Source organism: Anticarsia gemmatalis, chromosome 3, assembly GCF_050436995.1.
Source record: "Anticarsia gemmatalis isolate Benzon Research Colony breed Stoneville strain chromosome 3, ilAntGemm2 primary, whole genome shotgun sequence".
In the NCBI taxonomy this organism is placed as follows: domain Eukaryota; kingdom Metazoa; phylum Arthropoda; class Insecta; order Lepidoptera; family Erebidae; genus Anticarsia; species Anticarsia gemmatalis.
In genome coordinates this window covers 11,342,738-11,361,255 of record NC_134747.1, presented here as the reverse complement: position 1 = coordinate 11,361,255, position 18,518 = coordinate 11,342,738, and the positions used below count along the sequence as shown (strand labels likewise).

At 34.1% G+C, this 18,518-nt stretch overlaps 1 protein-coding gene across 19 annotated transcripts in view; it reads left to right on the top strand.

Annotated features, from left to right (window-relative positions):
- The window catches only part of Pde1c (Phosphodiesterase 1c), a 519,661-nt gene that overhangs the window by 478,831 nt on the left and 22,312 nt on the right, over positions 1-18,518 (top strand). For 14 of the 19 annotated variants that reach the window (XM_076136586.1, XM_076136584.1, XM_076136582.1 and 11 more), the window contains 4 exons: positions 2,624-2,737; positions 11,531-11,641; positions 12,649-12,693; positions 14,483-14,732. In XM_076136586.1, coding sequence (XP_075992701.1) covers positions 2,624-2,737; positions 11,531-11,641; positions 12,649-12,693; positions 14,483-14,732 — 520 coding nt within the window. The remainder of the gene's footprint in view (positions 1-2,623; positions 2,738-11,530; positions 11,642-12,648; positions 12,694-14,482; positions 14,733-18,518) is intronic. The other 5 variants (XM_076136578.1, XM_076136576.1, XM_076136579.1 and 2 more) reach the window with 3 other exon arrangements.

Below are 18,518 nucleotides of genomic sequence, written 5' to 3'. Positions count from 1 at the left end.
CCTGCTCGCCATTTTTGCGAACAATGGTTTGATACGCTCCCGCGGACATAATAAAAGGTCCTTAAAAATAGTTTTGACTTTTCAACCATTTCTATGGCAAGTAAATTACACTACTACTAGTTTTTACCAGTTGTAAAGGGCATAGAAAAATCTCCAAAAAACGTAATAGTAAAACACTCTACTTAAAAACTGAATGCTGTAACTCATAAACGCTTTTGCTTGAAACACCTACTATTCATAAACTCCGTACCAACAAAACCTCTCACTCATTGCGGGACATTCAAATTAACCACTCAAACAGTTACGTTACTCGTTTTAACCGTCCGTGTAGAGCACACTCCATTCTATTGAGTTTCGATTGCCGTTCCCGCTTTTTATTTCAACTCTTCCGCGTCTACGAATCGTTGCGTTCGTATTTGTCGTTTTTATTTTAGGAAGTTATTCTGCTATCAAACTGTTTAAATGTGTCAATTGAAGCATTTTTGAGGTTTACATTTATGACAAGCAAACAAATACATACGTAAATACATAACAAACAGATACGGACAACTACACATATGCGTGCTCACACGAACGTGCGCCCGTTAATGCATGTACTCTATTCATAAAACTATATTGTATATTATTACACATTTACTCTTTTTCGACCGACCTCAAAAAACGAAAGAAGCTACACATTTAATACACCGTAAACTGTAGCTTATTGCTCTACTACTATCTGTTACCGACAACTGGCTAGCTATCGAGAAAATTTACACGAAAATATTTTTAGCGCCTCTACCGAGCTCCATAAGAACTATTTTGGCAGTACACTTTAAATGTCAAACTCTTGATTCTTGTCAGTACCGACTGTAGAGAATTGCGCTACTAACAGTTGCATTAGAAAAATTGTAAACAGAAAGTATGTATGTAAGTTCCATTGTTCTTGATTTTAAAACAATTCAGCGAGCGATTACTCTGTCAGTTGCAAGATGACCATTGCGGATATTATTATCTTCAGAACAAAGAGATATTGTGGTTCCGAGTAGACAAGCTATTCAGGTGCACTTTATTGCATGTCCGTCTCTTCTATTTGTTTGTGGAGTCTATTATTTAGAAATATGCAATTATATTCTATGAAGATCAGTTTTATACACATACAAAATTAAGGAAGCAAATGAGTAGGTACTGTTGAGTCTCAGGCAAAAAAACAATACTACTGTCTACACGATTACTAAATCTACAAAATTATACTTGCGTCCATCTGAAACGGTCGAGAGAAACAAACCCTACATTAACTTAGTAGGTAAATAAATTAATAGAACAAAAAAAATACAGTATTTGCCGTCTTTGTCCATGAGGAAATATTTCCCGTAATCTTTTTACAGTTTTCTGCGATATTTCTCGCGCTCCTATTATAACGGCAAATAAGCATTTAGAGTGAAGTAAAATAAAACCTTGATTTGAATAACATAGTGACATTATATCCAGCACCAGATCTAACAAGATTTAACTAAAATAAACCTGAGACAGACTTCTCAAGCCTTGTGTAAAAGTAATGTAAATATTTGTTTTGTGACATTAAGACATAGAGCGCTGAAAGAAAATGTTACTTCAAAATATTTAAGAACAATGTAGGAAGCTAATAGACGATAATGATGATAGTAATGTTTTAAACAATGTATTGATTGGTTTGTATTTCACAAGCGACGAGCCTGTAAGATATTGTTGCCACAAACATTATTGGGGTTCAACTAAAGTTCATCAATCACACAATTCAGATTTTTAAACTCGTAGTGACCAATCTAAATCATCATTGATAAACAAAAAATATATAGGCAAGCAGCAACTAAAACTAATTACCTATTATTTATCAATACAGTGTATTTCGATAGCCAATTCGAATACACAAAAACAAAATAAAACTCCCTATTGAAACCACCACGAACTTTTTATCACTAACCCATACAATTTTCAGTCCTTTGTTCGCACCGAATAAAAGAGCAATATTAGGTATCGGAAATCTCAGATAAGTGCGTGTAAACCTTTGGGCCCCAATCCAATTTATTTAGGGTTGGGCGGCGCGAAACTGCCAACTAATATTGGGTAACCCTTAGCACTCACGGACGATTGGCCGTGCTTAGTAAGTACTTGTAGTACCGAATTAAGGTTTCTCTGTTAAGATGATAATTCGGGTTTCCGGAATTCGTAAGGTTTTTTAAGGCTGCTGTTTGTGGAATTAATTAATAGGGTTATTGCTATTAGAATAAGGCACTTTTGAAGATAGGATTTTTTTTCTAATCGTTTTTCAGGTCAGTGTATGTTGAAATCTTGTTATATAAATAAACATAATTATCTTTTAACGAAAGCTATTACAAATTAATAAAAACAGCGGGTGACAAAATATCTTACAGTGATATCTCGCCCGTATCGAAAAAAAAATAGCAACTAAGCTGTATTATGAGTTAAAATTACACAATTTTGTAAATTAAAATGTTAATAACAACTCAGCTCCTACAGGTGTCCTTCCTGAAATAAAACGTTATTTAAATTTCAAAGAAAATACCCTTATAATTAACCCGACAAACAAATTGTATCTCGTAATGAAATTCCAACAATTAATTTTAAATTTCTTTGTTCACAGATTACGCTATCTTCTAAGACAATTGAATAGAGGTGAAATATCCGCTGAAACGTTACAAAAGAACTTACAGTATGCTGCGAAGGTGCTCGAAGCAGTCTACATTGATGAAACCAAGTATGTATATCATATAAAAGATAGATTTGTCGTTAACGGTGATGGTGGTGATGGAATAACCGCTGAGAAAGACCACGCTTTGATTATTAAAGATTAAACACAAGCTGTTGATATTGTACATATTGTAAATAACACACACATTGCCAAAATAAAAGTAAGCGGCAAGGGAAATAAAACATTACTAAGAGTAGGTATTGAAGGTCAATAAACCCACGTTTTCTTGTAACAATAACGCGGTACATTTTGTTGGTATCCAGAATTTGATACAAGGGCTTTTGAAATATGAAACCCAAATAATTTTAACCGAAGCTCGCCATTGTGACGAAAATGTTACGCTTATAAATGATGAAAATTTTCATCGTGATTCAATACCATTGTTTACTGTAAGTGCCTTTTGAATAAGCACACACACAAAATCGTAAATAGAAACATTATTAATTATTTAAAAGTGTTTGTGTAAATAAGTCAAAGTTAGTTAGCCCCGTACTTAATCTGCCATAACTTTTTAATTAGTCTTGGTCGTCATATTCGATATTTTGTTGCCAACGAAGCGTGGTCTGTCTCGAAGAAAGAAATAAATAGTTGAGAAAAAAATCATAATTTGTGTGTTTCAGATTTCTGTAGCAGTATTTTTTACATCGTGATCATAAATATCATTCATAACAAACAATAAAGAGTATTTATTATGCGTTGTGAGGACGTTGAGTTCGCTTTCAAATTCTTCTTTTCTGTCATCTCCAGTATTTCTCTTTTGTGTTTCGTGTCGGAGCGTTTTCGTTTATTTTATATAGGGCTTAACGCGTGAATAACCTTGGTTTGTATCGGAATATTACAGCCTATCTCTTACACTCTTTATTAGACGGGATAAGTTAACTTGAATTGAAGACTAAAATAAAAATATTGTGGGTCTATAAACAACAATAAGCTTCACAAAATCCAGTATAAAAATCTCTGCTATATTTTATTAAATGCGCAGCTAAACACGAAATACTGGATGTAAGCTCTAAATCCTTTATTGCTTTTGTTGGAAATATTGACAATAGACTTTATTTGGATTTTATATTTTTAGATTCTGTACCGTTGAACGCCGCAGACGAAATTACATTTCATCAACTATGAAAACAATAGTTTTGTTTTCAAAACAATTCGAACAGACCACTATTCATCTAAAAGCAAACCTAAAAGCTTGTGAAATATAAATGCAAAAATAAAAATGAACAAACGATTGTAAAAAAACACCAAACAGCCGCGGTAGTAAACATTACACTAAACAATTCGCAATCGTAAAAAGATCAAGTAGATTCTCGAGAAGAAAACGTAAGAAGAAGATAATTAGATCGGCCTTAATCACGACAAGTGAGTCAGGTTAATTAAGATCACAAAACATTTTGCTCCAGTGCCCTTGAAAAATTCAGGGATAAGCCTTGTGACGTAATTGGACTAGCAAGACCTTCCTTCGTTAAAATTTCAGGATGTTTTTTATTACGTGTATTCTTTTAGTGGGTTACTACGTTGTTTTGACTGGATTTATGATTTTTTTTCCTTTATATTATGACAGGTATACAAAATTTCTTCTTTCTTGAAATTAGCGTATATTTTATGCTTTAAGTTTAGAGTATATTATTCATGAAAACAAATTGTATTCTATGTAAAAACTACTTCCACGGACATTAAAAATACAAAATCAAATTATGTTTGAAGTAGTGTTTGTACTTAATTTTTAAATAACAATTTACGGCAAAAATAATTTATTTGAAGATTATCTTCAAATACATTATTTTTGGCGTAAATTAAATTAAATTATTTTTGGCATAAAATCAAAAAAACTCCGTTCATGATTTGTAGTTTATGGGAAACACTGATTTCTCTCTCTCTCTTATGATGAAGTCTAGTTTATATAGTGAAAACGTGTTATACCATTCATAATTTATTTTACCTTATCAAAAACTAAATCCGTAGTCAAACAAACCTCGCAAATCATTTATATAATTCATACAATTCGCAATACATGCAAGTTCTCGGAAGCGATATAACGGAGGGTGTGTAAATCAATAGTTATGAAATATTCCTAACTCGCGCTAAACGTTCGTGTATTACATCGTCCGTGTACATTATTGAGTTGTTTCGAGTTAATTGTGTTTGTAGTACCATAGGTTATGGTATAAATATAATAAAATCCATTTATAGTGACGTTGACTATGAAATAAGTAAAAAAATGTAGCCTGAGTTTCTCATGGCTTTGGCAAGGGTTTCATCTCCGATTAAGAGAGGGGCTACACTTTGGGTCTGTTTAATTATTACTAGACGAAAAATAAGATGATTAAGGGTGTACTGAAGTACTACAGAATAATCGAACTGCAACTGCCATTCTGCGGGATATTTCCGCGTAGTAAAATGTTTTTTTACAATAGGTTATTGTTAATTCGGATTCCGGAGGATTGTGCTTTATTTACTTCAATCCAACATCACACATGGGCAAGGTCTCAAAGTAAAATAATTGCCTCAATTTATGTATTATTATTTTTTTGTTTGAACATCATTTATAAGCTACTTCATAGTAATCTTATCCTTATATAAAGCAGTAATAAGATTTTTTAAAGCGTTTTATTAAAAGAAACACAAAAACCTTAATGTCAGTACTTTAATGACGCTTTGAGAGTCGTGACGTACTTGTGACGTCATTTCTTTGTAATATTTAAGAGCTCTTAACTTCTCTTGCGTTGTATAATGCGTCATCTAATGTTTTAATGCCCTTTTGCGTATTTTTGTTCGACGAAAATTTTGTTATTAGGTAATTTTTATCAAAAAATCTCTTTTTTATTTTCAGCCACTCTGTTCTGATTTAAATTTATAACGTGATGTCTGTCATACCTGCAGAAGTATAAAAAGATGCATAATATACATTCACATTTCCCCGTTTACAATATTAGTCCCATATCATAGCGGGCAAACCTATTGCTATTATATTGGGTACGTTACCAAACTCCAGGTTACTAATGAAAAATATCTTAGTATAAATTAGCTAATTGTTTTATATTACTAAGTACGAAGACCGCAAGGAAAACAAGTATCACAAAATCTGGACCAATAAAAAAGGTTTTCGTAATTTTTGCAATGTCAGAAATTTCTCTCAACTAAAAGTATTCCAGATTAAGTACAAAAGATGTGCCAACATTTTTTTTACAAAAGTGTATCTTTCTAAAATGGTGCCGGCTAGTGAACGGAAACGGAAGCACGGCTCCGCCATGACGCACGAAAATGTATGTGCAGAGTGCAGGATAACTAATGCCAGTGTTCGTTAAAAAATGAACAAAAAATTTACAGCAACTGAAACCCCATCAACTTTTTCTACTTGATTAAATATTATGATAGGCTAATATGGTGCGTCAAAAATCCTCAAAATTCATTGTTATTTTTTTATGTAACACCTTTGTAACACATGAGAGCAATAAAGAATTTGAATTTGAATTTTACACATCAATGATGATAAGTAAGGTATTTAAATTGAAAAAGTCCGTCCTAAAATTATTTCTCTCATAAAAGTAGCCAGGTTTTCGTAGTTTAATATAAGTACATTGATTACAGTACGTTTTCAATATCACACTTTCGATACTCTATAGTACAAAATGTAGAGAATTGAGCAACATAACAAATTATTCCTGGAATTTACGGCCAATAATTGTTCTAGCATAATTGTATTGTGTAAAGTTTCTACTGCTAGCTTTGAAATAAAAGCAACTAAAGAGAGAATAAACAGGTACTTTATTTTGAAATCCTGGTAGTTGGCGTAGCATTGTCAGTAATACAGCGTACTGACGGCTGACACCCGACGCGCGGACGGATGCAGATTGAAAATTGTGGTTTACAACGCGCCTGGATATAGGAAGTGGGAATATCGGCTGTTTGCGAAGGATTTTCTTTGAAATACGGATATATTTGGAGATAGTACTTTAGAATAGATAAATTTAATTGGGTGGTTGTTATTTTGTGGTTTTTTAGACACGACGCTATGTTTAATGCAAGGCGTCCTATTTGCCTACAATGTACTTTAAGGGCGCGACGGCGGATAAAAAAATGCCTCGTCCAATGACTCTAAGCAATGGAGACGGATATAAAGAATCTGTGTGCAACATGACAAATTACATTTAGTCGAAAAATTTCTTAGACGTCCTTAAAGTTTCCGATTTTGTTGCGAGACTGCTTAGGCCTGACACTAGCATTGTCTTTTTCAGTCTAGACATGTTAAGGCACTTTGGTAGTCTACAAAAAGTTAAATCGTAAAGGGCTTTAGGTTACAAGTAGGCGCTTCGAAATAAAGTAGACGTGAATTGAGACTAGACTAAATTCCTCCCTAAAAATATAAAATTATCCATAAAATAAAGCGAACAAACCTGAATCTTTTTCTCATAACCATATTGTACAATTCAAGTGGAACTCTCGACGAACGTCTAAACGCAGTTATAAAAACCTTCAAGAACATTGAGTTATAAAAAGAGGTCGTAAAAACGCAATATAAATATCTAAGGAGCTTACTGCAACGTTACAATAGGTATCGTTAAATGATATTTCCTTCACGTTATGACTACAGTTAATGCTACGAAGTATAGATATTGCTTTTCGGAAATCTACTTTCGAGTTCCATTTGCAGTTTAACGGCGTACTTATTTTTAATTTAACGAAATTGTTGGAATTCTTTGAAGTTGAACAAGGAAAATAAGTTTTCGATTGCATGGTTTCCGGGTATAGCAATTATTTTATGTTAGTTTCACGGAAAATTTGCTATGCATACCAAAATTACTGTAGATCCTGTCTGGTTCTGAAGCTATTTGTGGGTACAATTTTGAGACAAAATAAGACAATGTACATTTGACTTCGTTAATTATCGTTTTCAAGCAAAAATCTAGCAATTCCGAATGTAAGAAATTCCTCTTTAATGTCTTTATTTGCTTCATGAATACCTAAATTTATTAACTCTTAAACCAAAAACTTCAATAAACAAAAGAATTTCATTACACCACACGCGCCGAAAGCTCTTTGACAAAATTGCAAACTCTTGTGTTACGATATACAAGAAATCAATTTAGTCCTCCTTTATTGTACAAATTGCTCAATTTAGCCGTACCATGTCCTGAGGGTCTACTATAATTCAACGAAAACGAAACTGCGTACGAAATTGTAGAAGATTCTTAGCGTGATTTCATTCATTTCCAAAATTCGTTGGAGCGTTTGACATTTAAACCTTCTTAACTTACTATAGTTCACGAAATTACGAAATTTAAAACCTTCAGATAGTAGGCCGATTACACTACTATCGAGTAGCCAGCTAGCTATCGATATATTTTGCATGAAAATCTAATCAGCGCCTCCAGTGGGCGTCGTAGGAACTATTTTTGTAGCACATTTGAAATGTCAAACTGTTGCTTCTCGATAGTACCGACTGTGGAAAATTGCGCTAAAGCTATAGAAATTTAGAAACGTCATAGTTATTGAATATCAAAATTGTGACAAAACTTCGGGTAAAAGAACCCTGGTAGGCCTACTTGCTTGATATCAAATAGGTTTAGCTCGATACAAAAGAATATAAATTCAGTACGATAATAACTTGGTTTACGTGATTCTAACATTTAATAGCCGATGAATTAGATTGCGTGATTGTGATTATAATCTAAGGTTTATTGTACTTAAAATTTATGAAATATTTGATAGACAAATGTCATATTTTATCTTTTATATCTATATCACTTTATATTCACGATTGTGCCACAGAACACGACGACAGTTTTACCTAAATAATAAGGTAAAAAATAAGCTAATTCACCAGGCATGTTACTATAATGTTGGAAATATTATTACAAGAAAAACTAAATATTCTCTCTCCGACGCAAGTAATGTGACAATTTTCGCATTTCGTCTTAAAGACGCGATATATAAAACGTAAAAAAAATGCCTTGTAAGTTCCGAAAATAAGAAAATTAGGTACAAAAACAAAGTAAATAAATAGCAATGCAACTGCATGTAAACTGTCATCACAGAAACCAAACTAAGCAAACATAACCGATACAAAAGTGTTATTGAAATACAAAATACTACGAACATATCAGGGAAAAACGACAAAATAATTTCTCTTTGCAAATGAAAACAGAAAATCGCATTGTAACAACTGCTATCGAGTTGTTTGCAATACACCCGTGCTTTATTGTACCACAGGGAATTTAAGTGCAGTGAAATAGATTTATGAAAGAGCTACTGTACGGCAGTTACGGAATCATGAAAAACTGAAAATTAAATTGTTACTCGTCTCAGCACTTTCGAAATTATGAAAACGTGAAAATATTTAGATATATTTACTTCTGATAGAATGGTATAACAATGCATAAAGTATAATTTTATAATATGCCAGTATTACTTAATTTATTTGATAATGGGTAGGTATTAAGTTTAGTAACTTATGGGCAAATTAATAGAGTAATAAATACAGTCAAAGTACAGTAAAATCCTATCCATGAGTTAGCCGAAATATATTTGCGGTACGAATAAATTTTTGTACTGCCCGAAAACTGTACCAGTTTGTAAATAAATAGTTTTGTATATAACCCACGCTTTAGGGGTAGACTAAGACTCAAAAAGCGCAACTTGGTATATTCCCTAAAAAAATCTTAAACAAGCCAGTGCGATAACAAAAAAATATAGTAATTTTTTTTAAAGTTAATAATTCTAGGTACACTGTGATTGTACCTAGAATTGGATGCATCATCCATTATTGATTCAATGTTTCTCTATTTGTTGTAGTTTCATATTTCACCTCCGGGAAATACAACTGTTTTTGTTAAACTGTCAATTCTGTCTGTTACCCGGAATCCGCTAACGTTTAGAATCAAAATACTAAACACTTCAATTTTATACATTTTATATTTAGCTTTTAGTCAAGTATTATACTGTATAATAACTAATATCTTATCAGACAAAATATTTACTCTATGAGCGTAATTACTAAGGTCACACACTAGAATCTTAGGGGGTTACCAATATTCGACATTAGGTATCAGTACCTCGATTCTCTACCTCTATCGACTACCGACAACCGGCTAGCTATCGAAATTTTGACATTTAGAATGTACTGCCAAAATGTTTCCTACGACACCCGTCAGAGGCGCTGATCAGATCGGTAGTCGATAGTAGTAGAGAATCGAGCTACTGTAGTCCGTCTAATAAGGTGAAGCAAAAATGATTCACGTAAAAAAAACAACATTTTTCAATTTTACACGTACTCGATCAATGTGTAATACCTTGATTGTTACTTTAAAAAGTGCCATTACTGATATCTGATTAAACCAAGCATATTTACCTGAGTTTAATATACAATGCAAACTTTAATAACTTACATACATGACTATGTATTTTCGAAACCACAGTCGACTTCACAAGCTAAAATAAACCATTTTCGGTACAAACTTAATAACAGTGCGCTTGGCATCAAAGTTCTAGTAACTAGTAACAACTGCATTATTGTCAATCGTTCCCGGTACTGGAAAACCAATCAAGTGTTCCACCCGTATTTCAACGAACGGCCTTTGAAACCCATCCGACCGCGCCCCGATTGCACGGATCTCTTAAATAAACAGTTAGCTTTATGCTTACCTATTGTGTTTTGGTATATTTTAGGAATTAATAATGAAATGTGATGTGGTTTTTAATAAAAGTACCTATTGATTTTGAAGATCGTTAAAAGTATTTCAATATATTTTTTTCCCGGGATTTACGACACAATCAACTGTGCAATTTTTACAGTCAGTACTATCGAGTAATGAAAGTTTGACATTGAAATGTCGTCAAAAAGTAGTTCCTAAATCACCCGCTAGAGGTGCGGATAAGCCGATATTGGTAGGAAACCGCTTCTCAGAATCTTAACGAAATTAGTATTTGTTTCGTAGTTCTAAGGATTTAAAATTACAAAAACATCGTCTCCATCTAAACCAAAAGTATTGTTGAGTAAAAAATACACGCAATAAAGCTTCATAGTTTTTATATCAGCAAAAGCAATAAAAATCAAACACTAAAAACGAGGTAATAAAAACCCCATGCCATTACATAAAGTATCTACATTTTGCACCAATAAATATTACAGGTACGAGAATCAGATTAAAATTCTTCATACGCAGAATTTTCCTTCAGAATAAATGATTGCTTTCAAAGACCAACTATTCCCTACTAAATGATATATGGAAGCAGTGAAACCATTTGCATATGAATGTAACATTTTGCATATTTATCCCATTTTAAATTCAAATTGACTTCACAGAATTTCGCAGAGAAAAACCACTTCTCGAAATTAATTCAATTTTTCATCTCGAATTCTTAAAATTGCCAAGATATTTATGTTATTTTAAAAGAGTATTTTTCTTGAAATGTCACGAGTGTTATTCTACGCTTGTTCTAGTTTATAAATTAAGAGTCAAATGAAAACTTTAAAGGTTTCGACATCTACAACGTCGACGGTTGAAACGAATCCTTACAAATCTTCGATTCAAATAAAATTAACTTGAAACCAAGGGAGTGTTATTGGCGCGTTAATTTATTTTATTCATTTTTCATAATGGACGCAACGTTCCGACATTGAAACATTGAAATGCTTCATTATTTCATACAATGGCCATTTGGTTTACTTATACTGATAACCGTGGAGAATGTTCGTGACGATGTTGTCTCCAAAGACAAGCATTCTAGGATGTGTATAACAATGGCTGGTGGTGAGCGGATGTGTCGTCGCGCCGCCAGTGATTATGTCTAACGCAGGGATAGGAGAGTGGCGGAGCAGCCGCGCGCGCAGCAGTCCACGCTCCACATGCGACGCCTGCGCACCCCGTGCTGGGCGAGGTGCTCAGTAGAGAAACCGAACGAAGCAAAGTTAATACCGTTACAACACCGCCGACAATGGCCAAGTAGTCGCGCCTCCCTTCTGTCCAATCTGTGCGATTAGGTCTTTCTGTTCTGTTCAAGCTTCAGTTATATCGTCTCTCTCAGTTACCTATCCTCCTGTTAGATTAGATTTTCCATCCGAATTAATTTGCTGTTTTGTATCAGCTTGGATTTAATCCAGGCTGGTAGTTTCGATTTTAGGTTACTTGTTTCTGTGTAACGATGTTGGCGAGCAAGTTAAGTGATACGATGCTAAACGTTTCATTATGTAGAAAACTTTTAAGTAAACCTTAACTTGTTCTCTAGTAGTAATAGTGTTTTATCTGCGTCTAGATTACGTATAGTTTAGTTCTGGAACTTTCCCTGTGTGCCGTTCGGTCCCTATGTGACTCGTCTGTGTGCCCCGTCTTCTGTCTCCGTTTGTGTTTGTCCTTCCTTAGGCATGTGTATATCATTCTTGTGTCTGGGTGACCCCTGTGTAGCCTCATACCATTAAGCTTGTCCTTTATATGTTCAACAACATTTTAATTTCTTTAAAACATACCTGTGGTTTCAACCTTTATTCTTCGTGAAACCTTTTATAATTAGTTTTTGTTCACGATGTTTATATAGCTGCTACCACCGCTTTCAAAATATTTTATATTATACATTTTTAGGATTCTTTATTCTAGGTATTTTTGATGAATAGCTTATTATTGTGACTTTAAGTATATACTATTTATATTGTATTTATTGTTTTAATTGTGTATATTGTTATACCTTACAGGTTTCTTGTTGTACAAACAATAAGCCGGATTGTTCATCATTTCAATGAACGAACTAACATTACAAACTTATCGTCTTCTGTATTTTTTGTTGATTATATACAGTTATTTATAAACATTGATCAATGAAATGATGATCAACCGTATCCCGTTAAGCAGACTCATTCGCGTTTGTCCCGCTCCTTGTATTCATCCCTGACTCTGTCCCAATGACGTCGTGTTTTATTTTAGACCGGCAGTGGCGCGCCAGCAGTCGGCCCCAACCCTGGTGTTTAGGTGTGTCGATGTTATCACTATTTATGCCACTCACAATACTTGAATCAAACAGAATTAAACCATTATTAAAATTCAGAGCACCTTCATCAAAATTACTTTTGACATTTTCACAATTCTCGTTTCATTCAAGTTGTAATGATAATACGACCCCAAATTAACCCGCAGCATCCCTTGAGACTCGCTTATTGTCGTGTGTCTGTTTTGTGTGCTGTATTGCTTTCCATTGTTTCGATGCTTTACACTTAACTATAGTAGAAAAGTTGATAGTCAATTTACAAGCGTTCATATGTAAATAATTGATGCCAGTGTTAGACGAGATTTTTATTTGCGTTCGTGGACACGAGCAAAAAATGTTGAGTGCAGATCCTTTCAACAAGGGATAAATGAAAGTCGCGCCGTTCAAGAAAGAAAAAGCGCTCTTGTTGATCAATTCTGTCGTTTTTTTGATCTACCCTCTTTTGATTACAGTTTTGAATAGAATTTACTAGATTTTTCACTTTACTTAAAAAATAAACCTCTTCTGTAATATGTTCTCAAAGAATCTAATCTGATATTATATTTCAAGATAAGAAAAGCTTTCACATACAATCTTTTTAACAGAGAAAACATAAAAGATACAAGGAATATTCGAGATAAATAAAATAATTTAAGGGATTGCCTTTAGGGTGAAGAAGGTTAGCATCCAATGCGTTACTCTGATTGTAAAATAAGGCAAATTGAGAGAGGGTTTATATGAATGGCCCCATCGTAAAATGTGCAGATTCATTTGGCTGGAAACCTAATGGAAAGCAATGTTCCGGCTTTACGTATTCTTGAGCACGCTGCATGTATAGCCATCTCCTAGTTCGTGTCGGTACTTGTACCCACGCATGCTCTCGTATCTCAGCAACTTCATAACACTCGTTTTGATTGGCAAATCAAGTTTACACATCGGTTTCCAACACCCGATATTTGAAACATTTTTCTCAATTTCAGGAATATATATTGTTTGTTTGAACTTTTTTTGTCCTCAACAAAATAAATATTTCTAATACACGTGAGGTCTGAATCAAATATTAATATACTGTTCTACAGAACCCTACCTACAAGATTGACAACATTCTGACTATTTATTAAGTAAAGTTCGTCTGTAATCTTTTAAGTGGGATTCTGTATTCACCGTATTTCAATCACAAAGATTTTGTATCATTTAAAATAACGCAAAGAGAAATCACCCTTTACTCGTATCTTTGATAATCTTAAAACGTAGATTAATTCAACTAATTTATTAAAATTCACAATTTCATACTAACAAGATAGATACGTCTAGATGTAGTACCTAGTGAATTAATTGAAATTATATAACTGATAGACTAATAATGTACAGCATTAATTAGTTTATAATTAGATTTTAAATTTCGCTTAGAAATAGTTGTATGAATAAAAGATACAATTTGAATCAAGTATTATTAAGAATTTTGATGATTTGTTAACAAGTATTTGTACAATAGGATGAGAAGGTAACGAATTTGAATTACCTAATGTTAACTAACTAGAATTATTATAAGAAGTAAATAATCTGCTGAAAATGTTGCCAAATGAATAAAACTAAATCGATTGGAATTAACAAGCCGCATAACTGGCATAACAAAAGCCTATCAGCTTGGCAGCTTTCGATGGCAAAACGGATTCGCAGAGAGACGAAAAATCTTGCGTAAAAACTAACGCTAGCGATGAAGGAAGGATGGAGCTTACTAGCTTATATCTAGATAATTTTCATCAAACTAATTGTGTATTGGGTTGTGTACAGGAGGTTGGCTGATGAAGACGATGAGCTGTCCGAAGTGCAGCCCGATGCAGTACCTCCGGAGGTTCGAGAGTGGCTGGCGTCGACCTTCACGCGGCAGTTGGCGACGGCGAAGCGAAAGTCGGACGAGAAGCCGAAGTTCCGATCAGTGGCGCACGCGATCAGAGCCGGCATCTTCGTCGATAGGATCTACAGGAGGGTCACCAGCACTGCGCTTATGCAGTTCCCTCAAGATGTTATTAGAGTGCTTAAGGTGAGTAAAATAGGTACTAATATTTATTTATAGCGCGATTGTTTTCCGTCGGTACTATGGAGTATCGAGAGATTGACATTTAAAGTGTTTCTAGTTCTTACGGCACTCGCTAAGAGGCACTGATCAGGTTATTATAAAAAAATTCTGAATTGCTAGCCGGGTGAAACATCACGACTACACTTTTAATTATAGCTGGATTATTTTAGTGCGGGTTATAAGTTTATGGTAGTAAGTTAATGGTTGTTTAAGTAGATATTGCTGCATCTGTAACCGTGTCTAGTATAAAGTCTTTTCTAAAACAAAACAAGTCACGATTTCAAAAATACTACAAGTTTTATACGGAAACAACACGGAATCAATCATCAAAGTTAGAACTTGTGGAACCTTGCAAAAATAATTGCCACGCCACCTGTATCGATAGCCCAGATTTTTCACATGGAAAGTGTTCACACCAGTCGATTTGGAATTCGAATATCTCTTTGGCTCTACCACGTCAACTAGCTTTGCAAAACCTATTAAAATAAGGCCTACCTATTATAAGCACTAAATCTAACCAGCTCACACCTATAATATAGCTAACTATAGCTGAAGCTATAAAAAAATCTTGTAAGCACATATAAAAGTCTACAATATTTTTGTCCCTATTCCTGTTAGTATAACATAAGTTTACATCAAGAATCTCATCTAATATTTATAAAGGTTGACATAAAAGAAATCTAGATTTAGGAGAGAGCTTTAAGCTACCTAAATATTCACAGCCCTGATATTAGATTTGTATCAAAGTGGGGTATTATGAAAGAATGAAAGAATTGTCGACGATATAAGTCTGATGTATTCTTCACTGACTCTTGTCCGCGACTCCTTTTGCGTGATCTATAGTTATATGGCGTTTATTGTCATTTCAGTTCCCATGGAATATCCGGGATAAATACTACCATACTATTATGATCTTTCACGAGTCTAAAACACTCTTTGTACAAAAAATTCATCCAAGTCGGTTTAATGGTTCAGGTACTTATGAAGAAAGGACGGGCCAGATAAAGAATTTTGCATTTCTTATAAGTAGTAAGGATATATTATAACATTGCTTTGGTAAATTCCCTTTACTTGCTAACAAATGCGGCTCTGCTCTTCACATACTTTAATCCCCTATTTCAAACACCTAAGAGTCAATATTTGAAAGAAAAAGTAGCCTGTTTGATGTTGGGTCTTGAAATATCTCCATACTCCTCGAAATTGTATTGCGCCATTGTTTAGCGATAACTGGATATATTGGATCTAAATTAATTGTGCGACTCAGTAAAAGAAAGCATACGTAAATGCGTCAGACTCAAAACTTTCTATTAAGGATATTGTTGTGTGCTCTAACTTATAGTGTACGCAAGTACCTAGCTGCTTAAACTTAAGTACGTGCAAGATCAAAATTCTATACTAGGTACACTTGCTTCATAATTCTCAAAGTCAATCTATTCCTCGCTTGTCTCTAACTCGTTCTATAAACCCGTAACACGGTGTAACGTGTTTAAGTTTTAGTGTTACCACGCTACTGTTCCGTGGGAACAGTTTAACTTAAACAACTATAGTGACGTTAACGCTTTGGAAACGTTTTACAGAAACGATTAAAAGTTGATAAATTTTTGTTCAAAATCATAGTTGGTAGAAAATTTTGCAATTTTTCTAGGTTCTTGCTATAAACAATTTAGTGTTTTTTTTAAATATTAATACATTAATTTTCCTTATGCCTTTAGAACTTCATTATCACATAAGTATTCTCCTTTATTAGAAATTCCACGCTATAGTAAACGTCCCGTTTGCCAACTTTTTCATGTTTTCTTTGAAACTTTTATGTTGACTCACGCAATTATGATCATCCATGCGAATGTTTCTTAGGTCCCTTATGACAGTTAAATGTTAAACAAAAGTAACAATACTTTTAAAAGAACAGTCTACGTTGTAAATTTATACATTGGAACTTAACGATATGAAAGCTTGTATATTTGGATTGTTCGCAAATGCTAGATACATACTAATATTATAAATGCGAAAGTAACTCTGTCTGTCTGTCCGTCTGCTACTCAATCACGCCTAAACTACTGAACCAATTTGCATGAAATTTGGTATGGAGATATTTTGATACCCGAGAAAGGACATAGGCTATATATCATCACGCTACGACCAAAAGGAGCAGAGTTCCAGTAATTAATGTTACATAAACGGGGAAATTTTTTACCCATTCTTTCTTATTGGACGCAAGCGAAGTTGCGCGGGTAGCAAGTTGGCTATATTCGCAAGCTGGACGAGCTTTGTGTTCGTTGTTTGCAAAAATCCCCGCAAAAGCAATTCTTATCGCGATTCTTGCCTCAATTTGTATCTCTAAACCTAACTCATCAAATCTCACCTTGTTTCCATAGAGATAGAGTCCAAAGAAACATTCCCAAAAATATGACTTACTAATATAAAACACTGCATAATTCTCGCAATACATAATAAAATGAACAGAACAAACACCTATTCACTTATAATGTGACGTCAGTAGACCTCCTGAGGCCAAGTCGTTGTTACATGAATATGTCGGACATTAACCGCGAACAAATAGAATATTTTAGTGCTAAATTTGTACGGTAACGTGTTGGGAAGTTCGTTCTGTGTTTACATAACGTTTTATTCAAGTTTTAAAGGATAATGAGTTGTTGCATTGAGTTATTGTTTTTGCGTTGTAAAAACGGACCTTTAACTGAGGGCAACAGATGATTAATTTCCGTTACGCGTGAAAAAATTATAAAGATGATTTTAAAAAATACTTACATTCACTAAATCTTACCTATTGAACCTGAAATTGTAGGTAGAGGCGAATGAAATACACCCCCGTTTCGCCATTTACAATGTTAGTCCCATGTAATAGAGGTCGAAATTATAGCCATTTACCGGACACGTTAATTTTTTTTCAAAAAAATGTAATTTAGTAATAAAAAAAAGGACTTTGCCCGACCCAGGAATCGAACCCGAGACCTCATGATCAAAGTCTGATGCACCACGCTACAAAGGCAGCGAATAGCAATTCGATTTTAACACCCTCGTATAAACTTTCGTATTAATTTAAAGCACTAGTAAGCCTAACATAACAGACATCACAGTATTCTCGAATCAAGCCGTCTGCGGAGATTAAGTCAGTCGGACGATTCTGTTGTGTGCTCGGCTGATAACAGCGAACTAGGCACGATACTAATCCACCTGCCAACTGTACTGAATATGGTAATGTCACAAGCCTCGCTAGTTACAATATTTATAGAAGGCGAGTACGAGACGGGGACGATAATATTATGTATTTAAGAATTTTTAATTTTCTTTTTTAATTACTTACTAATACGCGCATCACTGCTTGTTCGTAAATCAGGATAAAAAGATATATCCTAGCCTTTCTTCCAAGCCGATTCCAATATGGAATCGGCTTCCATTTTCACCGGATGCAGCTGGATACCAGAATTTTACATAGAGCGACTGCCTATTTGACCTCCACAACCCAGTTACCTGGATTATAAAACGATGCCCTTCGGTAAGACTGGTTGTTAGACTTCCAAGCTTCTGGCTACTGTTAACGACTGCAAAATGATCTTTGAAAATGCCAGGATAAAAATACATATTTTAAAGAAATATATCCGTTGTATTACTCCGGACTCCGGATACTCTAATCTTTAATCGTAGTTCGTTACGGTCACATTTTTTCCAACATTTGCATTTCTTTCGAAATGAGATAAAGAAAGCTCACATTTATAATTATCTTCTTGA